The 20715-nt window shown below is 37.3% G+C and overlaps 1 protein-coding gene across 1 annotated transcript in view; it reads right to left on the bottom strand.

Moving 5' to 3' along the window:
• The window catches only part of ANK2 (ankyrin 2), a 219823-nt gene that overhangs the window by 56445 nt on the left and 142663 nt on the right, over window positions 1-20715 (bottom strand). Inside the window, exons 22-26 of the mRNA XM_087866401.1 lie at window positions 18324-18396; window positions 16629-16682; window positions 10543-10687; window positions 4535-4637; window positions 3793-3896 (exon numbers count right to left, since the gene is read on the bottom strand). Of these exons, the coding sequence (XP_087722527.1) occupies window positions 3793-3896; window positions 4535-4637; window positions 10543-10687; window positions 16629-16682; window positions 18324-18396 (479 nt within the window). The remainder of the gene's footprint in view (window positions 1-3792; window positions 3897-4534; window positions 4638-10542; window positions 10688-16628; window positions 16683-18323; window positions 18397-20715) is intronic.

The following is a 20715-nucleotide window of genomic DNA, read 5'->3' as shown; positions in this document are numbered from 1 at the left end:
AACTGTGCCTTTCATTTGTTAATTCATTATGCACTTCCGAAATGGAGAAGAATTATAAAATTCAAATTCTTGTCCAAGCTTATGTTGGTATGATCATGACCAGGGTGCTAGAACTGACTACTGATTAGACTGTGAATCAGTAACACAATCCAAAGAACAAAAATATTACTGTCAGCCTTTCTCTTGCCAGATATTACCTGTATATATTGGCCAGAACAGAATTTTTTAAGCACTGCTACCTACTCATTTTCATTAGAAAAATAAAAGAAAATTACTAATACTGCTTACTGGTAGAAGCTGTGTCTTCTATTACTCTAAAATCCCTTTATGGAATCAAATAGAACATTATACACAAAATTAGTGGCATGTGCATAAAAAAGCTGACTTTGTTATCTCCTCTGTCTAAAAATCATTTATTTCTTACATTTTGGGCAGATTTTGAAGTGGCTTAAGAATTCTTTCAATTAAAGAAAAACTTAGTTCCTTAAAAATATATAAAAACTACTACACAGGTGCCTCGTGTATAATGAACAAGTTTAAAAAAAGAAATCATTATTAGATGATATTATGAAAGTTATTCCTATACTTAAATAGCATGGTAGCTTTCAAATACCATGACACTCAAAATCATTGTGTTTTCAGTGTGAGTATTCATCCCATTAGAGTTATCTGTGGCACTGTGTGCATTCAAATTCTAGAGACCTCACTAGATGACAGATTACCTGATAAAAATAACAAGTCAAATATTACCATTATGAATTGTACTATAGTGGTATTGTCATTTAGAGGATTCTGCTTAACTGATTTGGAATTGGTGAAGGATTTGGAAGATGTATATGAGGGTTATAGAAATACTGGTGGCTATAATCTATTGAGTACTTATTCTTTCTAGACAAAATGCTAATTATTTAAGAAGCATTTAATCCATAAACCTCCCCTATGGGGTCCATGATATAACACTCATCTTACAGATAAACTGAAACTCGGATATTTTCCATAACCTGCCCAGTGTCACATCCTGACTGTCAGGGCTGGGAGCTGAATTCTGACTGGTCTGACTCCAAAGCACACTCTTAACCACCATGTTATCTCTCTTCCATGGATTATCTTCCAATGACAGAGGGGCGTGTTTCTTAAAGGTAAGGGCTAGATCTTACTTATCTATTTTGCTTACTGCCTGGCACCAAGTTTGGTACTTTATAGAATTCAATCAACAATGTGTGAAAAACAAGTGAATGAAAGAGATTTAAAAAAAAAAAAAACATGTGAGAGAACTAGGTATATATTAATTACCCAGATCTCCCCAATAATCAAAGCTTTATCAGGCAAAGTTGTTCCTTTCTAACAGTGTATACATAAAACACACATATTTGGACTATTGGTGCTTGCAGAAAATGCCCATGCTAAGGCCCCAACAACAGAGATTTGGATGTAACTGGTTTGAGCTGGGCCTGGATATATTTTTTAAAGCTCCAAGGTGATTCTAATTTACAGCCAGAGTTGAAAGTTATTTACAATCAGTGATCATGGGTGGCTCAGTCATTAAGCGTCTGCCCAGATCCTGGGATCAAGCCCCACATCGGGCTCCCTGCTCAGCAGGGAGCCTGCTTCCCACTCTCCCACTCCCCCTGCTTGTGTTCCCTCTCTGTCAAATAAATAAATAAAATCTTAAAAAAAAATGATGTTTGAAGTTTGTAGAAAATTTGGTTTATTACAGAACAAGAGTTTAAAGACCCTTATCTTAACAAGTGGTTAACTTTTAACCACTGGATGATCTTGTTTCAATGTAAGTGATCGTCTAGAATTACTTATGTATATATCTAGTTTTATACAATTGGTATGTATACTGATGTACTTAAGCTGAGTATTTTATTGTGCTTCAGCAGTTAAAAGACTTTAAGAAATTCCTTTTTTAAAGTAAATTATTTATTTTGAAAACTGAAGTATTACCATAATACTTTGACTCTTGCAAATTTGGCTACTTTTAGTTAATCACACTTTGCCTAAAATAATCTTGTCACTTTGTTGTCTGGATATAGACTTCAAATATTTTATTATGGTTTCTAGATTCTACCATCCTCTGATACTACAGCTCAAGCCTCTTTTCCTCCTTAGACTTGTTGAGAAATTTAGTAGCAAAATGCAATGTTATGCTTTTAGAATGATGTACAGGTGTCAGATTTTAATTATTTCATTTTGTACCTAAAGATATGTTAGTAAATTTGGATGAGGTTTAACTTGGTTTTTATTCCCTTGAAATGACTTTTGCATCAAGAACTGGCTTTTACTTATCTAACAAGGAAAAAAGTATTATGATTATTTTCAATATCTGTATAACTAATTTTACATTCTATTAGCCTGTGGTAGAAAATTAAACTAAAAGATCCCAAATTTTCAAATGCTTTTCTGAGAGAATATTTTAGAATAATAAAAACAAGAAAGGATCCACCACTCAAAATAGTTCTGGGGATTATGGATTAGGAGTTTGGGGTAGTAATTTAAATCAAATTAAGTCAAAATAGGTAAAATACAAGTGGGGCTTTTTAAAATGAGAATAAAAGTGATTAAAGGAAAAATATTTTTAAAGTTTATATATAGGGGCGCCTGGGTGGCACAGCGGTTAAGCGTCTGCCTTCGGCTCAGGGCGTGATCCCGGCGCTATGGGATCGAGTCCCACATCAGGCTCCTCCGCTATGAGCCTACTTCTTCCTCTCCCAGTCCCCCTGCTTGTGTTCCCTCTCGCTGGCTGTCTCTATCTCTGTCGAATAAATAAATAAAATCTTTAAAAAAAAATAAAGTTTATATATAATAATAAAATTACTCTATAAGTTGAAACTACCAAAATGTAAGGGAAAAACCAACTGTGAAGAGGGTCACAATTTAAAACTCCTTAAGAAAGTTATTTTCTGCATAATTGAATTCTTACACCTCACAAACATCTTTGTTTAAAATTATTAACTCAAAGTCTTACTTTTTAATGAGTTTATACAAACAGGCAGCATTTCTTTTTTTTTTTTTTAATATTTTATTTATTTATTCAACAGAGATAGAGACAGCCAGCGAGAGAGGGAACACAAGCAGGGGGAGTGGGAGAGGAAGAAGCAGGCTCATAGTGGAAGAGCCTGATGTGGGGCTCGATCCCATAACGCCGGGATCGCGCCCTGAGCCGAAGGCAGACGCTTAACCGCTGTGCCACCCAGGCGCCCCCAGGCAGCATTTCTTAAGTAATGACTTACATAGTACCTGGATGGCTTTTAGAAGGTGACCAAGAACCTGACTGGTTGCATTCAAATTTCCCTTTTTTGGTATATCCCTACTTCAAACAGATATGAACTCCTCTATATATTTGTGTGATTCAAACTTCTGTAAACATGATTTTAAATGCATGAATATGTGAGGAAAGGCATTTATTAAACTAGTCAGTTAATCTTAGTACATAGAACTTTCTAGAAACCAAATGATCCTGCTCCTCTTTTTAAGAAACCTTTAAGAAAAAATGTGAATAGTAAGGAGGCCACTGGTATATTCTGGTTAGTTAGCAAGCTATCTGATGCAATTCTACTAGTTATTTTAAAACAATAGTCAGTTTTTCTATGCTGAATTCAACCCTATTAGCTGGTTCATTTGTGTAGGTAGAGTCCGCACTGGATAAAGCATTGTTATTTACAAGTTTAAACAAAGGTCACTTCCCCTGTAAGCTAGCCATCAGCTAAAGCTACTGGACAAAGCTGTTATTTTCACGCTCATCTCTTTTTACCTCTTGATCTGGATACATAATATTGATTTACTCACCCTGAATGAATAGGGCTGGAAGAAAGAGCCACGTTGTCTAAGTTCTCAGTGCCCCAGCTGAGACGGTAAGAATTCCTTTCTGCCTCCTTGGCTAGAGTTGACACCTAAATACAAAGAACACTGGATTTAATAAAAATACTTTCCTTCAATTAAATACAATATAAAGAACTCTAAAAAGTGGTATCACAGCAAGGTGTGACGTTACCATCTTTTCATTTAAAAATATAAGACCAAGCCATTTAAAATGTATGTTTTATAATACATTCCCATTTAAAGTATACTATTGACATAAGACCACATCTGTGTAATTGTCCTGGAAGAGAGTAGGTATTCACGTCTACTTCTCTATATCCAACCAGCCAAAACTGATAAAATCCCACCGAAGATTAAAATATTCCATAATAACCTCTAACAGTTCCCTGTAACAATTTTAAATATAAGATGTATTTTTACCCATACCTTTCATTTTCTACCTTAAATGTACCCTATCTCACTTTTTCCTTTAACAGAGATTTTTAGAAAGACATCTATTTTTCTATATAATCTCCACAGAAGATTCATAGAGCTGAAGCCACAGGCAGTATATCACTTTAGAAAAGCCCTCAAACTCTTATCCCAGCTTGTTAACTGAATTAAGACGATTTCTTTCCACATGGAAAAACCCTCTCTGGACATTTCCAGCAACAAGTAACGTCAGAAAGCTCTCCAGAAAGCTGAGACGTCGAAGGAAAAAGTCACGTACCTGGTGACTGGGGATGACAACTGTGTCGTCAATCATGGCACTGTCCCTCAGGTAAGAGGCATGGCTCAGGGTATGAGACCTGTCGGAACTGAAGGATCGGAGGCTGGTAGGTTGGCAGGAGGCCATGGTCATATACCAACAGCAGGAGCAGGGTTGGGAGGATGGAAGGATGAGCCGAGCAGGAGAGTGAAAAAAGCGCGCTATTAGCTAACAGTGCAACTTCCAGGGGGACATGAATCGCAACCGTGGGAGAAGGAAACACAGGTCTCTGTGTTGCCCTCCCTCTCTGTCCAACAACTAAACCAACACATCTTTTGACTGGTTCCTAGCACTCAATGGCAAGGGCACAAGGGAATCCAGAAGTTAAAATGTGATACTTCTAATCTGATTTATTTCCTTCCCAGAAACGTTTGAAACCAGCAAACCGTAGCTCACCTACTACCAAGGACAAGAGATTCACACAAGAAATGATGCCAGAATAGACTGCTTCAATCTGTGCTAAATGTTAATCTCCCTGCGACTGAGAAAAATATCGGGGTGGTGGGGGGGGGAACGAGACCACCCTCAGAGAGAACAGAACAAAAGCACGGGTTTCATTTTTGCTCATTTTCCATTCTCTGCGTGCCTCATTCTCCTCCTCTCCAACTGCGACTGACTGAACATGGGTGCATTCCCCTGGAAGGTACAGAGTGAAATGAACCGTGGCCAGATGCATGCTTCCTGCGGAAGAGGAGTTCCTCTTGTTTGTCTGGTGTCTCCAACAATGCTATTTCAAAGGGCAGCATTGTTCCCTTTGCGTGTCCTCTGTGTGGTGAGTGAGGCACCGAAGAGTGCTGGTTGCTGTGGCAATGAGACGCAAGAGCACAAGAAACCGTTTCTAAGCACCAACCCAGGACACAGACACATCTGCCAGCACAGAAACAGACGGCCAGGGACACAACCGAAAACGAGGTTTGCCTTCAACATGGGATTTAGGCCTTGGGAATTAATGCTTTATATTTTTGAGAAATCTGAATTTCAGAGTTCTGAATTATATATGCAAATGTGATGGGTAAAACCTGACATTTGCATAAGCGCAATTCATTCCTTCCTGATCAATTTGTACGATCAAATGATAAATAGACTGATATCTCATAGAAGCTGCATTTTATACATGCTAGTCCAAGAATTAAATATCTGTTTTCAAAATAGTAGCCCAAAGCCCATAGGGAAAAATAGAGATATGCAAGCTTTCACAATATTTATAGAAGCAGAGTTTCATTTACTTTCAGCTAGTGGGTATTTGGCCAGTGAAGCACTGTAGAATTATGGACTAAGTGTCAGGTTAGCATATTTCTTAGTAGAAACTATTTTCATTTTACCAATAGATCCAATTTTGTAAGCCATATACTGTCATTTTTATGAGGTGTCAATAGAGCCAACTTCAATTTTCTTTGAGGAAATCATCATTTGGTAGATAATTCATAGTAATTGAGGGCCTTCTCCTTCCTATTCTGCTGTAGTTTGCTTTTTTTTATAAAGATTTTTTAAATTTTTTATATTATTACTATTTATTTGAGAGAGAGAGCACGAGAGGGGGGAGGGTCAGAGGGAGAAGCAGACTCCCCGCTGAGTGGACAGCGCGAACCGGGACTCCTGGGACCCCAGGATCATGATGTGAGCAGAAGGCAGTCGCTTAACCCACTGAGCCACCCAGGCACCCTTTGCTGTAGTTTTTATGCCCCCAAAACAGACTGGAATATTACAAGGTAAGTGACATGAATTAAAGGAGTTGACTGCCTGACCCTGTATAAATTTGTGTTTATAATAAAACGAAATCTAAATATAATCTAAATATAATTTTCACTATTTTATGTTACATAGGTTCTCGAAGAAGACTGAGGCTCCGGACACAGCCAAGGCAGGGGCGGCCCAGACACCTTACTGAGAACACCCAGGGCGGTTCTAGTCCTGGCAGCCGATATTAGGGCCGGTTTTACAGATGTGCAGTTGGATTTTGATGGTGCACTTAATGAACAGGCTGCAGGCGTTTAGGATTAACTCTGGCCTAACCCTGAGTCTCTATCCGGGGCTTTGGAATTCAAAGATCCAAATTGCAACTTTATACATGTAAAGGTGCTAAATTTATATGAATGAACAGTGCAAAAGGAGCAAGAGGCATTGAGGTGTAGGACCAGACGCACCTCCTCACAACAGCAAGTAGAGACTCTGTCGGTGACATAACTGCCTTCGTGACTTAACTGCCACCACTGTAAAGGTCTAAACTTGGAAAGGAGGCAGCCAGGTCTCAACTGCCACCCTCAGGGAGATACCATAACTGGATGGATGTCTGTCTACTTAGGAATGACGTATGCAACAGCTCATTTGGCTGCAAGCACAGAGCTGCATTTTGGCAATCAACATACCAGTAATAAAGGTGGATTTTTCATATCTATCTACCGATACCCAAGTCTATCTCTCAATTGGTTTGAATCAGGAGGGGAAAGGGGGTATTGGTGTTATTTTTTGTCTTTCCTAAAGCCCCACAGGAAAGAAATAGAGAAGGAGAAGGAAAGAAAGAAAGAGTTGACTTACAACCGAAAAGGAGATTAGGGTAGAGAGAGAAAAATATTAGGATATGGAGACAGAGAGTGAGAAAAATTGGAGAGACAGAGGAAGGGAGGGAGAAGGAGTAAGTTGGAACTATGCCTAAATATCTCTACTTCTATCATTTTATTCTGACTTACTGTTTACTGCCTTCTAATTGGATGTTTAATCAATGTTTATAGTTTCTAACTGCTCTTTTCTCTGATGTATAGAACTTACTTAAATAAAATTAAAATATTTCAGCAGTAGAGAAATTATTCTAATGGAATGATGACCAGCACAAACATCGGGAATAATTCAAGTCTCTGGATAAAAAATTTTCTACACTGACTTAAAACATTGCAAACAAGGTTAAGTATTTTACTATCTAATACATTTCTTTTTCGTTAAGTCAGAAGTCATCCCGTTCAGTTAATTTATAATAACACATATCTATAGGAGTATAAATGTGTACTTGTTGTTCAATGAAAGACTGTGCCAAAAGTTATGCCGTGGTCTTAAATTTTACTTCTTTGCACTATAGTAAACTACTTTATAGACACATATTAGGTAGTCTGTAATTCCATCGAAAGATGTAATAATTACTATCTTAGTAAGCTGTAGTATTAGATGTTCAATTAATGACGTTTTTGAACCCTATTAAACTAGTGAATATCCAAATATTTCAATATGTTTGCTTTCTTGCATGGAAAAGCTTCTGTGGCTCATTGTTAGTGTTTTACATTAAATTTAATTTTAAGCAAAAATGAAATAAAATGGACACAAGATCTAACTAATAAGAACCTGGATATGTTTTTATCAATGTACATTAAATTGTTCCTATTTTTGTTCTCCTGCATCCATGTACATTTTAGGCATCAGAATGGTTTTTCTACCATCTCCAACTATACACAGACTGATGAGGTTCCTTTGGGGAAGCCATGATAATGTTTTATTAACCACAAGGTGGAGCTGTGACAGTTCAAACAAAGTCAGGCCGGGGCATGTCAGACTTGTAGTCTAGTAATACATTCACCCTTCTCGCTCAGTTATTCAATCAGTACATAAAAATCCTAACTTGAGAATAAATCCATAATTCTAGAATATAAGCACCTCCTGCCAACACGTACACACACACACACACACACACACACACACACACCACACATTGCACAGTGAGCAGGGAAATGTGGATGTATCCAGGAAGTGTTACAGTGTTTTCATGCTATTTAATACCTACCTGGGCATGGTACTATTGAAAGCATACCAAATAAACAACGAAAAGTAAAAATGGTTACCAAAAAAAGAAAACTCCCATTGAATTGCATAAAGAAAATTTTAAAAATCAGTGAAACAAGAAATCCATGAAAATGAGATGTTGCCTGTAATTCCATGTTGGAGATCATGAGTACAATCTGGGGGTCTAGAAATGCTAGTGTGGACCTGGAGAACAGACCATGGCTTGTTTCATATCCTCATCTTTACATGCTGATAAGTGCTCTGTTTAAGTAGAATCATCAAACCATGAACCCGTTATATACAAAGCATCTTTCTAAACTTTCCTTAACCTAGTATTTTCAAAGAAGGAAAAAAAGATCAGATCAAGAACCTGATAAAATAGACCATGCTGAAAATGAAGGTTTTTTCCTCTGACAGCGATATGATTATTTATAGAGTATTATGAATTTGTGCAAAGCCATAAATTTCATTTTATCGAAATTTGAAATCTTTTCCTAAGAATTTCAGATTGTGATGTGCAAATCCATCCATATGTCAGAATCCAATATATAAAACACCAGCCCCGTCACCAATCTCCCCCCCCCCGCCCCCCGCCCCTACCACTCTCAACCCTGAGTGGCTCCTCCTTCTGTCACTTGACCCCAAGGACCACCCTCCGTCTATGTCATCGAAACCAAAGGGTCAATATAACCATCTTCCTTTTCACCCACCCCATGAAATCCATCACCACATCTGGCTGCTTTTACCTCGTAGATATGCTCTCAAATCTGTCATTTTCCAAATTCTCTCCATGATTGCTACCACCAAGGTTAAAGGCCAAGTCTTCTCTTAGCAGCTTAATAGTTGAAATGTATTGGATTCTGCAATAGTTTTTGGCCCTTTGACAACTCTCCCCTAAAAGTCAGCCTTTAAGTTTATAGTCAGAGGGAGCCATCCAAAATGTGGACAAGATCTCTCCTCCTTCACAATTACACTTTACCAATACTGCGCTATTCTTTCTCTCACACACCATGAGCCTTTGCTCAAGATCTCATTAAGGCTTCAAATGCCCTCCCCACCTTTCCTCACCATCATTTCCCATCACTGTGTCTCAGTCTGGGCTCATCTCCTCCAGGAAGCCTGAGCCCCGGGGCTTCAGTTGCACTCTGCGGGTACCACTAGCCAGTCTCTCCCACATCTCATCAGACTATGATTTTAGCAACCATGTCCTGGTCATATTTGTACCTCTAGCACCTACCACAAAGCTAGCCCAGAAAGGCACTTATTACATGCACACTGAATTATTTAAGGGGAAAAAAAGAAAAGAAAAAAGTAGGGAAGAGGTATTGATGCTCAAGGAAAAACCTCAAGAAAAATTTGTTTTTGCTAATTATCCATTTAGAATGAACTCCGCTTTAAGGTATTTATATCTTAGACTATGAATATGTTAACTACAGCTTAGAATACAGCCAAGATTAAAACTATAAACCTAAGATTATTGACTAGTGAAAAATATTACACTATATGGACAACCATATGTTCACCTAAATTGGCAGTCAATCTTTTGACGAGGTACCACAGAATGTTCTTATTCAGCTTGCCTCAAAAAAATAACATACACCAGTTGTGCTAGTCAGTAATAATGAGAAAACAACATTGACTTTATATTTCAGACTAGGACATAAGCCTCTTCAGATTTGTCTATAAAACCTGTACTCCTTCAGATTGTGCTCAGAATGCTTTTGTATTCAAGATCTTAGAGGATTTTGGCCTAATTCTTTTTCATGAAAAGGTCAGTTTCAAGCAGTTTCTTTCTGAATTTGTTTCTTTTTCATCCTTCTTCACGACATACTTTTATTCAAGAATTTATGCCACTAACAAAAATACCCATAAGGTAAAACGGCCCTTTTTTTTGGCCTAGAGAAAAAAGTGGTAAATGACTGCAAACACTATCCTGAAGTGGACAGAGCTCTGTGCTTACTATTGCTCTGCTTCTTACTAGTTGCTTGACTTTTATTAAGTTACTTAATCTCTCTAGGCCTCAGGGTCCTGTTCTTTAAAATGGGCACTTAAAGTTGTTCAAGGATGCAGTAAGATATACCATGCAGATATAATAGTGCAGGACCTATTAAGCATCCATAACTATGCCTACTTTTTTCTTATCATCATAAGAAAGTGTTGCATTGCTTTCTGGCTGATAGCAAGCGTAAGCTTTAGGTGACTACCTGTCGGAGCGAGCTCCCTCCAAGCTGTAGCGCAGGTAATTCATACCATCCAGGAACTGACTGCTGGGTAGGGAGTCATCCCCCAGTTCTTTCAGATCCTCGGGCCTCAGGTATTCTCCCCCATCGCCTGTCATTGTGTCATCACCTTGAAGCAATGAAAGGAAGATGGAGGAAGAATTATTTGCTGAATGTCACATGGACTACAAAATAGGATGATGATTGTGAAAAACATCAGAATGGCACAGACATCACTGGAACACTGCACACGCGAAGAAAACAGAACACATGCAACCACAAAGTGCTAGAACTTTGAGAAACAATATTTGACCCATTTTTCCATTGCTTACCAAGAAGAAAGAATTACCTGAATTGTAATCCTCTTTGTATCAATTTTCTTCACTCATTTCTTTATCGCCATAGCTGATTTACAGCTTGTAGGATTTAACCTATTCCACTATATAGACTACTTAACTTCTAGACATTGTTTCAATAATTTTGTACATAATGTCCGGCACTAAGAGTCTCTTCATGTCATTGGCAATATGTTAAGAAATTTCTACTGCTCGGGGCACTTGGGTGGCTCAGTGGGTTAAGCATCTGCTTTCAGCTCAGGTCATGATCTCAGGTCCTGGCATTGAGCCCTGCATCGGGCCCCCTGCTCAGTGCGGAGTCTGCTTCTCCCTCTCCCTACCCCCCACCCCGGCTCATGCTCTCTCTTGCTATCTCTATCTCAAACAAATAAATAAAATCTTAAAAAAAAAAAAAAAAGAAGAAATATCTACTGCTCTAAAACAAATATGTGATACAGTATGTGGAGGGATATGATTTATAAGATTAACAAGATGTGCACATTAGGGAAAGAACACTAGAACAAAGTGAGCATATTGTGACATTTTAATAAACAACCTGGAATTTAATTTTAAAAACATTACAGAGCATGAAACGGATGTTTTGTTAGAAACTAGGTGGCTTCCCAAAGGTGAACAACAGGGGAAAAAAGTGAATTTTGTAATCAAGTAGTGGCAGAAAGAGATGACTAAGTGTGGTAGCTCATATTTAGAAGCCCAAATGGTAAGGGTACATTCCCCGCCTATGACTAGAAATAGAATTGCTTTCAAAAATATCTTTTTCAGGTGAGTCAATAAGTAATACCTCACTCACAGAAATGCTTTATATGCCATTAATACGCTGACATGGAGAAATAAATAATATAGCTGAGAGAAACGATTTTTAATGACTCCTTAAGACACTAATCACACACTTTAAGCCTGATGATCTATGCAAAGGACAACTTGAAGGAATGTACTTCATTCCTATAACTAAGTTAAATATTTATTATTTTATTCCCATCTGTTTCAAATAATTGTTCTAAATCAACATTAATTTATAAAGGTATCACATTAAATAATTGTAAGAAGGAAATGTCTTTGACATTTCACTGTTTGTCTATATATACGATCTTAAGATCTTAGGTATATATATCAAAGGATTATTAGCTCTCTAAATTACTTAAAGCTAATGACAGATTTTAAAAAAGACCTTCCAGTAAATGGAGATGTAATTTATTCACCATTAGGTTTTTGTCTCAAAGTCAATGCACTTAACATTTGACGGTTATAATAAGTCTCACCATTAAACATATTTTCATGGCTCCTTCAGTGACACAATGAGATTTTTATCAAGTTTTAGCACAATGAGTATTAATTAAAAGTTGAGTCTTTAGTATCAGATAGACCTAGATTCAAATTGTAATTGTTATTTATTGGTCTGTCAATCTTCCAGAGCCTCAATTTCCACAACTAGTAAATGGGAATGATACTAATAATCTATCTCACACAGTAGTTGTATGAATTAAATAACATATAAGAATGTGTAATCAAGTGCCAGAATATACTAATTGCTAGCCATTGTTTTTATTAATACAAAATGGTGAAAGTGCGACACAGCAAGGAAATATGAGCTCAATTTCACTTATGCAAAAATATTTCTAAATGTGTATATCATAAAGAAAGAAATATAATTGTACTGTGCTTAAATATTCGTAAATCTGATAGCTCTAAGGAAAACGTGAGTAAAGTTTTTAAAATTATGTTTGTTAAAGGGGTCCCCCAACAGCCCTTACATATATTTTCTTCTTTAAAGTGTCCCCTCGCAGGGCACCTGGGTGGCTCAGATGGGTTAAGCGTCTGCCTTCAGCTCAGGTCATGGGATCAAGTCCTGCATGGGGCTCCCTGCTCAGTGGGAAGTCTGCTTCTCCATCTCTCCCTGCCTCTCTCCCTGCCTCTCCCCTTGCTTATGCTCTCTCTCTCTCTCTCAAATGAATAAAATCTTTAAAAAAATAATAAATCTATTAAAAAAGAAACAACAAAAAAGTATTCCCTCACAAAGCAAGATGTAACAATAGCAATCAACAGATAACACTACAGTCAAACACAAAACGCATGATGTTGGTCAACTTTAAGAACCAAAAAGGTCAGAGGAGGGATGGTGTGGTGGGTTCAGTAGTGTGTGTCCCCCCCCCCCCCCCCCAGATTTCACTTCCATTTGGAACCTGAGGATGTGGCCTTACTTGGAGACAGGGCTTTTATAGACGTAACTAAGTTAAGGACTGAGATGAGATCACATTGGATAACTCCAATGAGCGTGTTCTTAGACAGAGACACAGAGGAAAATGCCACATGAAGGCAGAGATTGGAGTGATGTGTCTACAAGCCAAGGATCGCTGACAGCCACTGGAAGCTGGATGAGACAAGAAACTCTTCCCTAGAGTATCAGAGGTTAGTATGGTCCCGCCATAAACTTTTCACTCTCAGAACTGTGAGAGAATAAATTTGAGCCACCAAGTTTGTGGTAATTTCTTGTGACATTCCTAGGAAATTCCAGTGAAGCTGGAGAAGGCATCACTGGAGAAGGAACTGGAGCTGATCATTTGTTTGTATTCAACTTTAATGGGCAGAGGTTGACGCTTCTTCAGGTGAGAGGCTCGTGTGTAAAGAGCCACAGAAGTAATAAAAACAGGGAGGATGAAAGAGTAATATGTGTTACTTATTTAGAGAATACTACATGAAGTAACTTGGCAAAAGTAAGTGTTCATGATGGTGAACAACGGCAAAAAGTCCAGGAAGAAAGTTAGTGTCTAAATAGTGATCAAATCAAGGTTAGACATTTTATTATAAGCCTCGTAGGACTTACTTGTTCCTACTCCTTCCCTCCTCTTATGTAATTGGTAAATCTTTACATAGAAGAGTTTTTATGAGTCAAATAAGTTGGGGCCCCCCTTTGTTTATTTCTGGAAGAAAAAAAAATCTAAGATCAATTCTACAAATTGGTTTACCAAAACACAGCTATTATCTGGTTTGAATATAAGTCAACTATTTCCAGAAAAAAAAAAAAAAGTATGTGACCTTGTTAACATTTGGGAAGACTAACTCTACTCTTATTTATGAAAAAGTGAAAGAACTAGTTGGATGCAGAATCTGTCATGTAATACGAGGAGGAAGTGAGGAGCCCCACTGTCAAGTGTTCACAGCAGAAGTGTGACAAAGGAGATAATGGATGGTTCCTCTGCATTTCATCACTTCATCATTAACACTCAGCCATTCTGGAGTTCTCTTGACTATTATTAGTACCCATCATTCCAGAGAACCAGTGGAGAAGTTTGTATAGCCATCCATGCACAAACCTATGAGTATATGGGACACATGGGTCACATTTCTACAGGTATTTTAGTTACATAAGTGTCATCACCCCTGAGCCCCACCATATAATTTACTGCTGTGGAGCTGAGTCAGCAAAGGTAGGGATCAGCTCATGATCCTGTGAAGACATAGAGGATTGCATTTACAGCTGTGTTTTCGTCTGCACGGTACAATACACTCAGACTGAATTTCCAATTCTATCTTTTCCTTCCATTTCTTTGCCATGTTTTCCATCGGGACTTATTTATAATATGACTGAGCTATTATAACAGCTCGCATACTGGGTTTACATTCCCCATCCACCACTTAATGGCTGTGTGCTGTGGAGCAAACTACTTAATGTGTTTAAGTCTTAGTCGCCTCCTGTTCAAGTGAGCCTTTCCTCACCTGAAAGAAAAATGAGGGGAAATCAATAGCCTATCTCATGTGGATGCTATGGGGATTAAATGAGACAATGCACCTAGCATTACAGATGTTTAGTAAATGTTTTCTGTCAAATCTGCTTCCTTCCAATTTCTTCCTAATACACTCCTTTAGTGTATCACTGCTGGTTTAATCTTTGTGGAAATCAGATTTGTTCCAAACATTAATCAAAATGTTTAATATATCCTAATTTCCCAGACTTTTCAGTTAGGAATTCAAACATTCACAGTGAAGCTCAGTATGTTTTAATGCGTGAGCCAAACTGAATGACTAGATTATTCTGCCACTCTGTGTCTCTCTCATGCGCTTTCCCCTCTCAGGACTCCCCATACTGTTCCTTCTCCCTCTCTAAAACCTGTGTCACCTTCCTATTAATCTCTCAGTTTCAGCAAGTCCGCAGGCTTGTGCTAAGTCTCTCTTTCTCTAACTCCCAAGACAGACAGGAAAAGTGGATGACATAGTGCCTTCTGTTATACTTAACTTCTACATTATCTTTCCGTCTATGTTTTGTAAAGGCCTGCCCTGTGTTCACCTCTGATTCTCCAGTGGTAGAAGTGATAGAACTCTACACACAGTAACATCATTTTTACTATCTGTTGACTGGATTCACGAGTGGATATCCTGGTTACTATACAAAGGTAGCCTGAAAGGACATCTATACTTGACTTGAATATTCTTCTGAGTATTGATATGTACACAACTATCAAAACAGAAGAGCTGTAAAAAATTTTAAAAATTAAAAAAACAAAGCAAGAACTGGCTAATACCTTTAAATACATGTGGCTGCACTTTGTCCATATGAATGATAGGTTCTATGAAAACATTTTAAGCCCATAAAACATGAAAGGGTTGGCAATGTCAACCAGCAGAATTTCTTTCTACTCATTCTTTGTCCTAAAAGTTACTTCACAATACTCAAATATATCCTATACATAAAAATTATTCAACTTGAATTTCTTTCTGGGGGAAAAAAATGTTACTAAGTTTTTGGCTATGTCTAAAAGAAGGAAAGCTTCTTTTCTTGCCATAAAAGATATTCTTGATCATTAGCCAATATTCCTCTCAAAGCAAGACCTTTTATCACTAAAAACTCTTAATCTATACCAGTTTTAATAAAAGTATACAGGATATTATAGCTAGATCTTATATTAGGCAATGAGCAGGCCCAAAAAGCTGTTCCATATAAATGGAATTTCTTTAATCTCACTCAATACTTTGCATGCATTGGCATTGGAATTATTTAACCATTATTTAGGAAATTTAAAAAAACACTATTTTTAAATTAAATAATCAGTCTAATTGATCAATAAATTTAGATTTCCATGTAAGAGATTTGCTTCAAGTGATACCACATGTACTTTGGATCCTTCTTGGTAGATAGAATATTTTATATTATTCATTTTTCCCTATATGCCGAAGCTCTTCCTAAATAATTTTAAGGGTTTTTATTTTTATTCCTAGTTACCTTCAAAAATCACATTGTAACTATCAATTTCATATATTTTAAACCACATCTAAAACTTATCTTCAGCCAAGAATGATATGAAGTACATTCAGTCAAGCAGTCTAACTTAGTTTTAACAGGTTCATGCTAGTTAAATGTCAACTTACAAAGAATATAGTTTTTTTTCTCTAAATGTGTATCCTTAGAAGAGAGATTAGAAGAAAAGTTTTGGTAAAATATTTACATAATGCTCATTAGATAATTTCATTATACTAATAGGTCTCAACAACAGCAGCAAAATCATTAATAGGATAAGCAATTTATGGCTTTAAGCTTCCAAGTTAATACAATCTACATGCTCACATGCGCATATATACAACTCCATCCATATTACACATGCTATTTCAAAAGAAACAGATTAGTACCAGGCACCCAGATTTAAATATTAAGCAAGTAGCTTCTATCCAGTTAAGAAAAATTAAAAGCAAAGCTTTCACTCCAATAACTTCCTCTAAAGGTACCTGAATCACTAAGCGCTTCCCCATCAATAAAGTTGTCACCAAACTGTTTAAAGGCTGTTAAGAAAGATGATCCCACAAAACAAAATATGATGTGCATATATGAATGCTGAAAATTAGCTGGCAGGTATTAGGATGAACACAAAATTATTATAATACTTGGAAATGCTAGCTTTGGCAGTTATTAATTTACTTATAATAATGCACTGACCAAACATTTGCTTGTTCTTGTCATAAGTTCTTACAAAAGCTGAGATAACTCAATGCCTATTACCAATCAGTGAACAAACTAGTTCCAAATAATGAAACTTCAGTGTAAAGGTTCACCTTCTGATTACATCCTGAAGAACCTAAAAATCTACTTTTACTATTTCTCAATAAAAGCAGTTATTATTGAGGATAGTACTATTCTTTTCAGCCTGACCAGTTTTTAGTTCTTTCATCTCTGCAGTGAGGGACTCCCTGGTGTCTTCCTTGCTTTTCTCAAGCCAAGCTAGTCTGCTTATGATTATTGTTTTAAATTCTGGTTCAGGCATATTACTTAAATGTTTTGATTAGACCCCTGGCTGTGCCCTCTTCTTGTTCTTTCTTTTGAGATGAGTCCCTCCATCTTGGCATTTTGTCTAGATCTCTGTCTTCTGTGTGTTAGGAAAACCTGTTATGTTTCCTGCTCCTGAGAGTAATGGTATATTAGGAAGAGGTCATACACTGTCCAGGGCTGGTGCTGCAGAAAGTGGTGTGTGCTGTGTGCACTCTGCTGTTGGGTTTTGGCTGCTCTTTCCCTCAGATTAGTCTCGGCAGAGTTTCTCTTTGCCTGCAGTGAGGAGTGTTTGGACCTTCTCCAGTGTGTGGCAAGTTTTAACGAGTACTATTCTTCATGGCAATAATTTTTCAAACATATACATTTGACCAAAAGCTGTACTATTGAAATTTGGCTACATACCTCATTTGCTGCATTCATGATTTTTTGGCAGATTTTTTTGTTTAAGAAAGGTCAACTGCTCTAACCCAAGTAGAGGTAGGGAGCCCGAAACTCTCGTGGAGGGACAGACCCACAGCACAATGTCCCATCCCCACCCCAGGCTGTCGCTGGTACTCCTTGTAGGGCAACAGCCTTCTCAACGTTTGCAGTCCACTACCTTAGATACTTTTCATCAACTCTAAAACTATACAGAGCATATTTTATGCCTTAGGGAATCAAATTCTTATACTGAATTAGTGTGACTTACATGCTATTTCTAACCTTATCTAAGCCTCCTTTCCTCCGGACTTAAAATTTATTCTGATCATTTGAACCAATCAGAAACAGAGATTTCTTAATATACCATTGATAGAGTATACTTCAAAGTCTTTCACTTTAAGGCATTTTAATTTAAAAAATGTATGTTAACATAATTAAAACATATATTAATAATTGTATTATCAGGTAGATTTAACAGATGGCCAATTTCCAGTGTCTTTCCCCTTTTCCAGTTCTGTTATTTAGTAAGACATTAAAGATAATACCCACTGAAAACAGACTAATTACTATCCTCTTTCTCCAAATGACAAAAGTAGACATTTTGAAACAGAGGTTAAAAAGTGACTTTAAATATTAAGAGACTGTCACCCATACCCAGGGTACTGGCTTAGTCCCTGAGAAAAACGATGGCTTGCCTGTCTTTGTGTAAGACAATGAAGACGGAATAAAAGTCTTACCTTCTTCATCAGAAACATCAAGAACCTCAGTCATCGTCTCAGGAACATTTAGCTTGTGTTTTTCAGTGATAGTCTGGAAAGGAAAAAAAAATCATTAATACACAAGTTAAAATCAAACAAAAGAGAAAAGAATCACAGAGGAGGTTCAAGTGGACAGCACCAGCAAGCCATCAGTTCCTGAGCATTTCATCTTCCCACATGTATGTTCTGGAAGCTTATTCTCTTTCATGCAAATCCATTTGTTCTTTCTGAATATAAGTGCTCATTGACTCCAGTGAAGTTGTACAAGAAGAAGTTCATTATTTTGAGATCCTATTTGAAAAATAAATTTTTTACCTATGGCATTAATAATTAGTCATATTGAGAAAGCAGATTAATGTTTTCAGGGCTTCCCTAAAATGAAGTAAGTAATATCTCCAGAAAAGCTTTAAAAAGAAGCAATGGACATATGTAATTTATTAAAAACAAAGCCAATGGAAAAGAAGTTGCACACAATGTGAAAGAGAAACTATTTGGGCAGAAAATGTGATGCATCTCATCTGGGATCAGAGGATCACGAGTAGAGAGTCAATCATCCCTTTGCTATTTCGTTGGTCTACAGTTCTGGCTTGTTGCTTATTCGCCTTCCGCAAAGGCACTCCAGAGCTGCCAAGTCCACTGCCTTCCATTCCTGATAAACGATGTAAGGTTAAGAGACCAGATTCTGGAGACTGGCTGGCTGGGGTCGAATTCAAACTGTCCTTTCTTAACAAGTTCCCTTATTTCTCTGGGCCTCAATATTCTCATCTGTAAAACAGGGATTCTACTACTACTTCATAAAATTGTTATGAAGATTAAATGAAATAATATATGTAAGAGCTCTAAGAACAGTGCTTGAAATATGTTAGCACTCAATAAATATCGGCTAACATAACACCATTATTATAATTGTAATTCAATATAAAATTCATCTTATAACTGAAAAGCTCTGAACTTTTCAGTCATTCAGGTACTCAAGAAACATTTTTAGTGCCTACCATATGCCAGGCACTGTTTTAGACACCAGGGATACCACAGTGATTTAAAGCAAAACGAAACAAAAAACAAATCTCACTACTTTAACTATCACCTACAGACAGTCAAGTCTCAAATTCGTATCTCTAGTTTCTGCACTGAAAATGAAGTAAGTGCACGGACTGGCATCGTTATGGGAACTCTAAAAACCTAATCTCTCAAAATAAGTCAAGTCTTCAGCTAAAGTCACTAAAATACAATAGTAAACAGGATGTCTTAGGTTTCTAAGCTTTGCTACATAGATATTACAGACTGTTTTGAATAGCACCAATTTCTTTTTCTTTCCAAAAGCAGTAGAGAACCTCAAATAGATTTACGAGGAAATTCAACTAATTTGAAAATACACCCACATCTACAGGTATTGTATCTGTGTGTCAAAAGGGGCTCATGAAATCATAATGTGACACTACATGCCCTTTCAGTGGTTCCCCATGTCCTCAGAAAACAAGACAAAGTGGCTCAGGAGAGCCGGATGATGTCGTAAGGCGAGGCAGGGAGGCCTCCTCTCCCTCTCTCCATGCTCCGGCCATGTTTGCAGGTCACGTTCTCTTACACCTCCAAGTTTTTCCATATATTATTTCCTTTACCAGAAATATTCTTCTCCCTCTTTTCTTGGCTCATATTAGATGTAATTTTCGTGGAGAAACATTCCCCAATCTCCGTAATGAATGTTTCACTGTGATTATCTACTGCTGTAAAGTGCTATGATATGGGAAACACCAGACCACACCATTCCCAACGGTCTGTGCCTTATCTGCTCCCACGTGAGAGTGTGAGCCGTTGAAGAGTAGGTTTGTTTCCACAGAACCTGAAATCTAGCAGGTGCTCCTCAAACGTATATTGAATAAATCAACGATACCAAATTAGGCAAAATATATTTAAAATCCACATAACAACTAAATAGATTTTCTTTGGGATGACAGAACAGTTAAAGAATGGGAAGAAACAGAGAAAGTAAGGAAAGTCTCGTGTTATCCTGATGAAGGCACAGTTGGAGATTAAAGTATTGAATTCAGCTTTCCTGCATGTTGCTTATGTTTAAATAATTCCATAATGTCTTATTCACTGAAAACAAATTAAACTTCAGGAAAGACAAAAGCACCCATTCAAAATTCTGACCAATAGCTGGTCAATAAATATTTATTAAGCAAATTTAAGACTTAGATCACTTAATAATTTTAGCTTATTTTTAAAAATGTATTTATTTGAGAGAGAGAGAACATGAGCGGGAGGAGAGGGAGAGACTCTGAAGCAGACTTCACATCCAGCACAGAGCCAGATGCGGGGCTCAATCTCACAACCCTGAGATCATGGCCCAAGGCGAAACCAAGTCCGATGC

Source organism: Ursus americanus, chromosome 13 (genome assembly GCF_024610735.1).
Source record: "Ursus americanus isolate L20-20 chromosome 13, mUrsAme1.1.p, whole genome shotgun sequence".
Classification (NCBI taxonomy): Eukaryota; Metazoa; Chordata; class Mammalia; order Carnivora; family Ursidae; genus Ursus; species Ursus americanus.
This window is presented reverse-complemented; position numbering and strand designations above follow the sequence as displayed.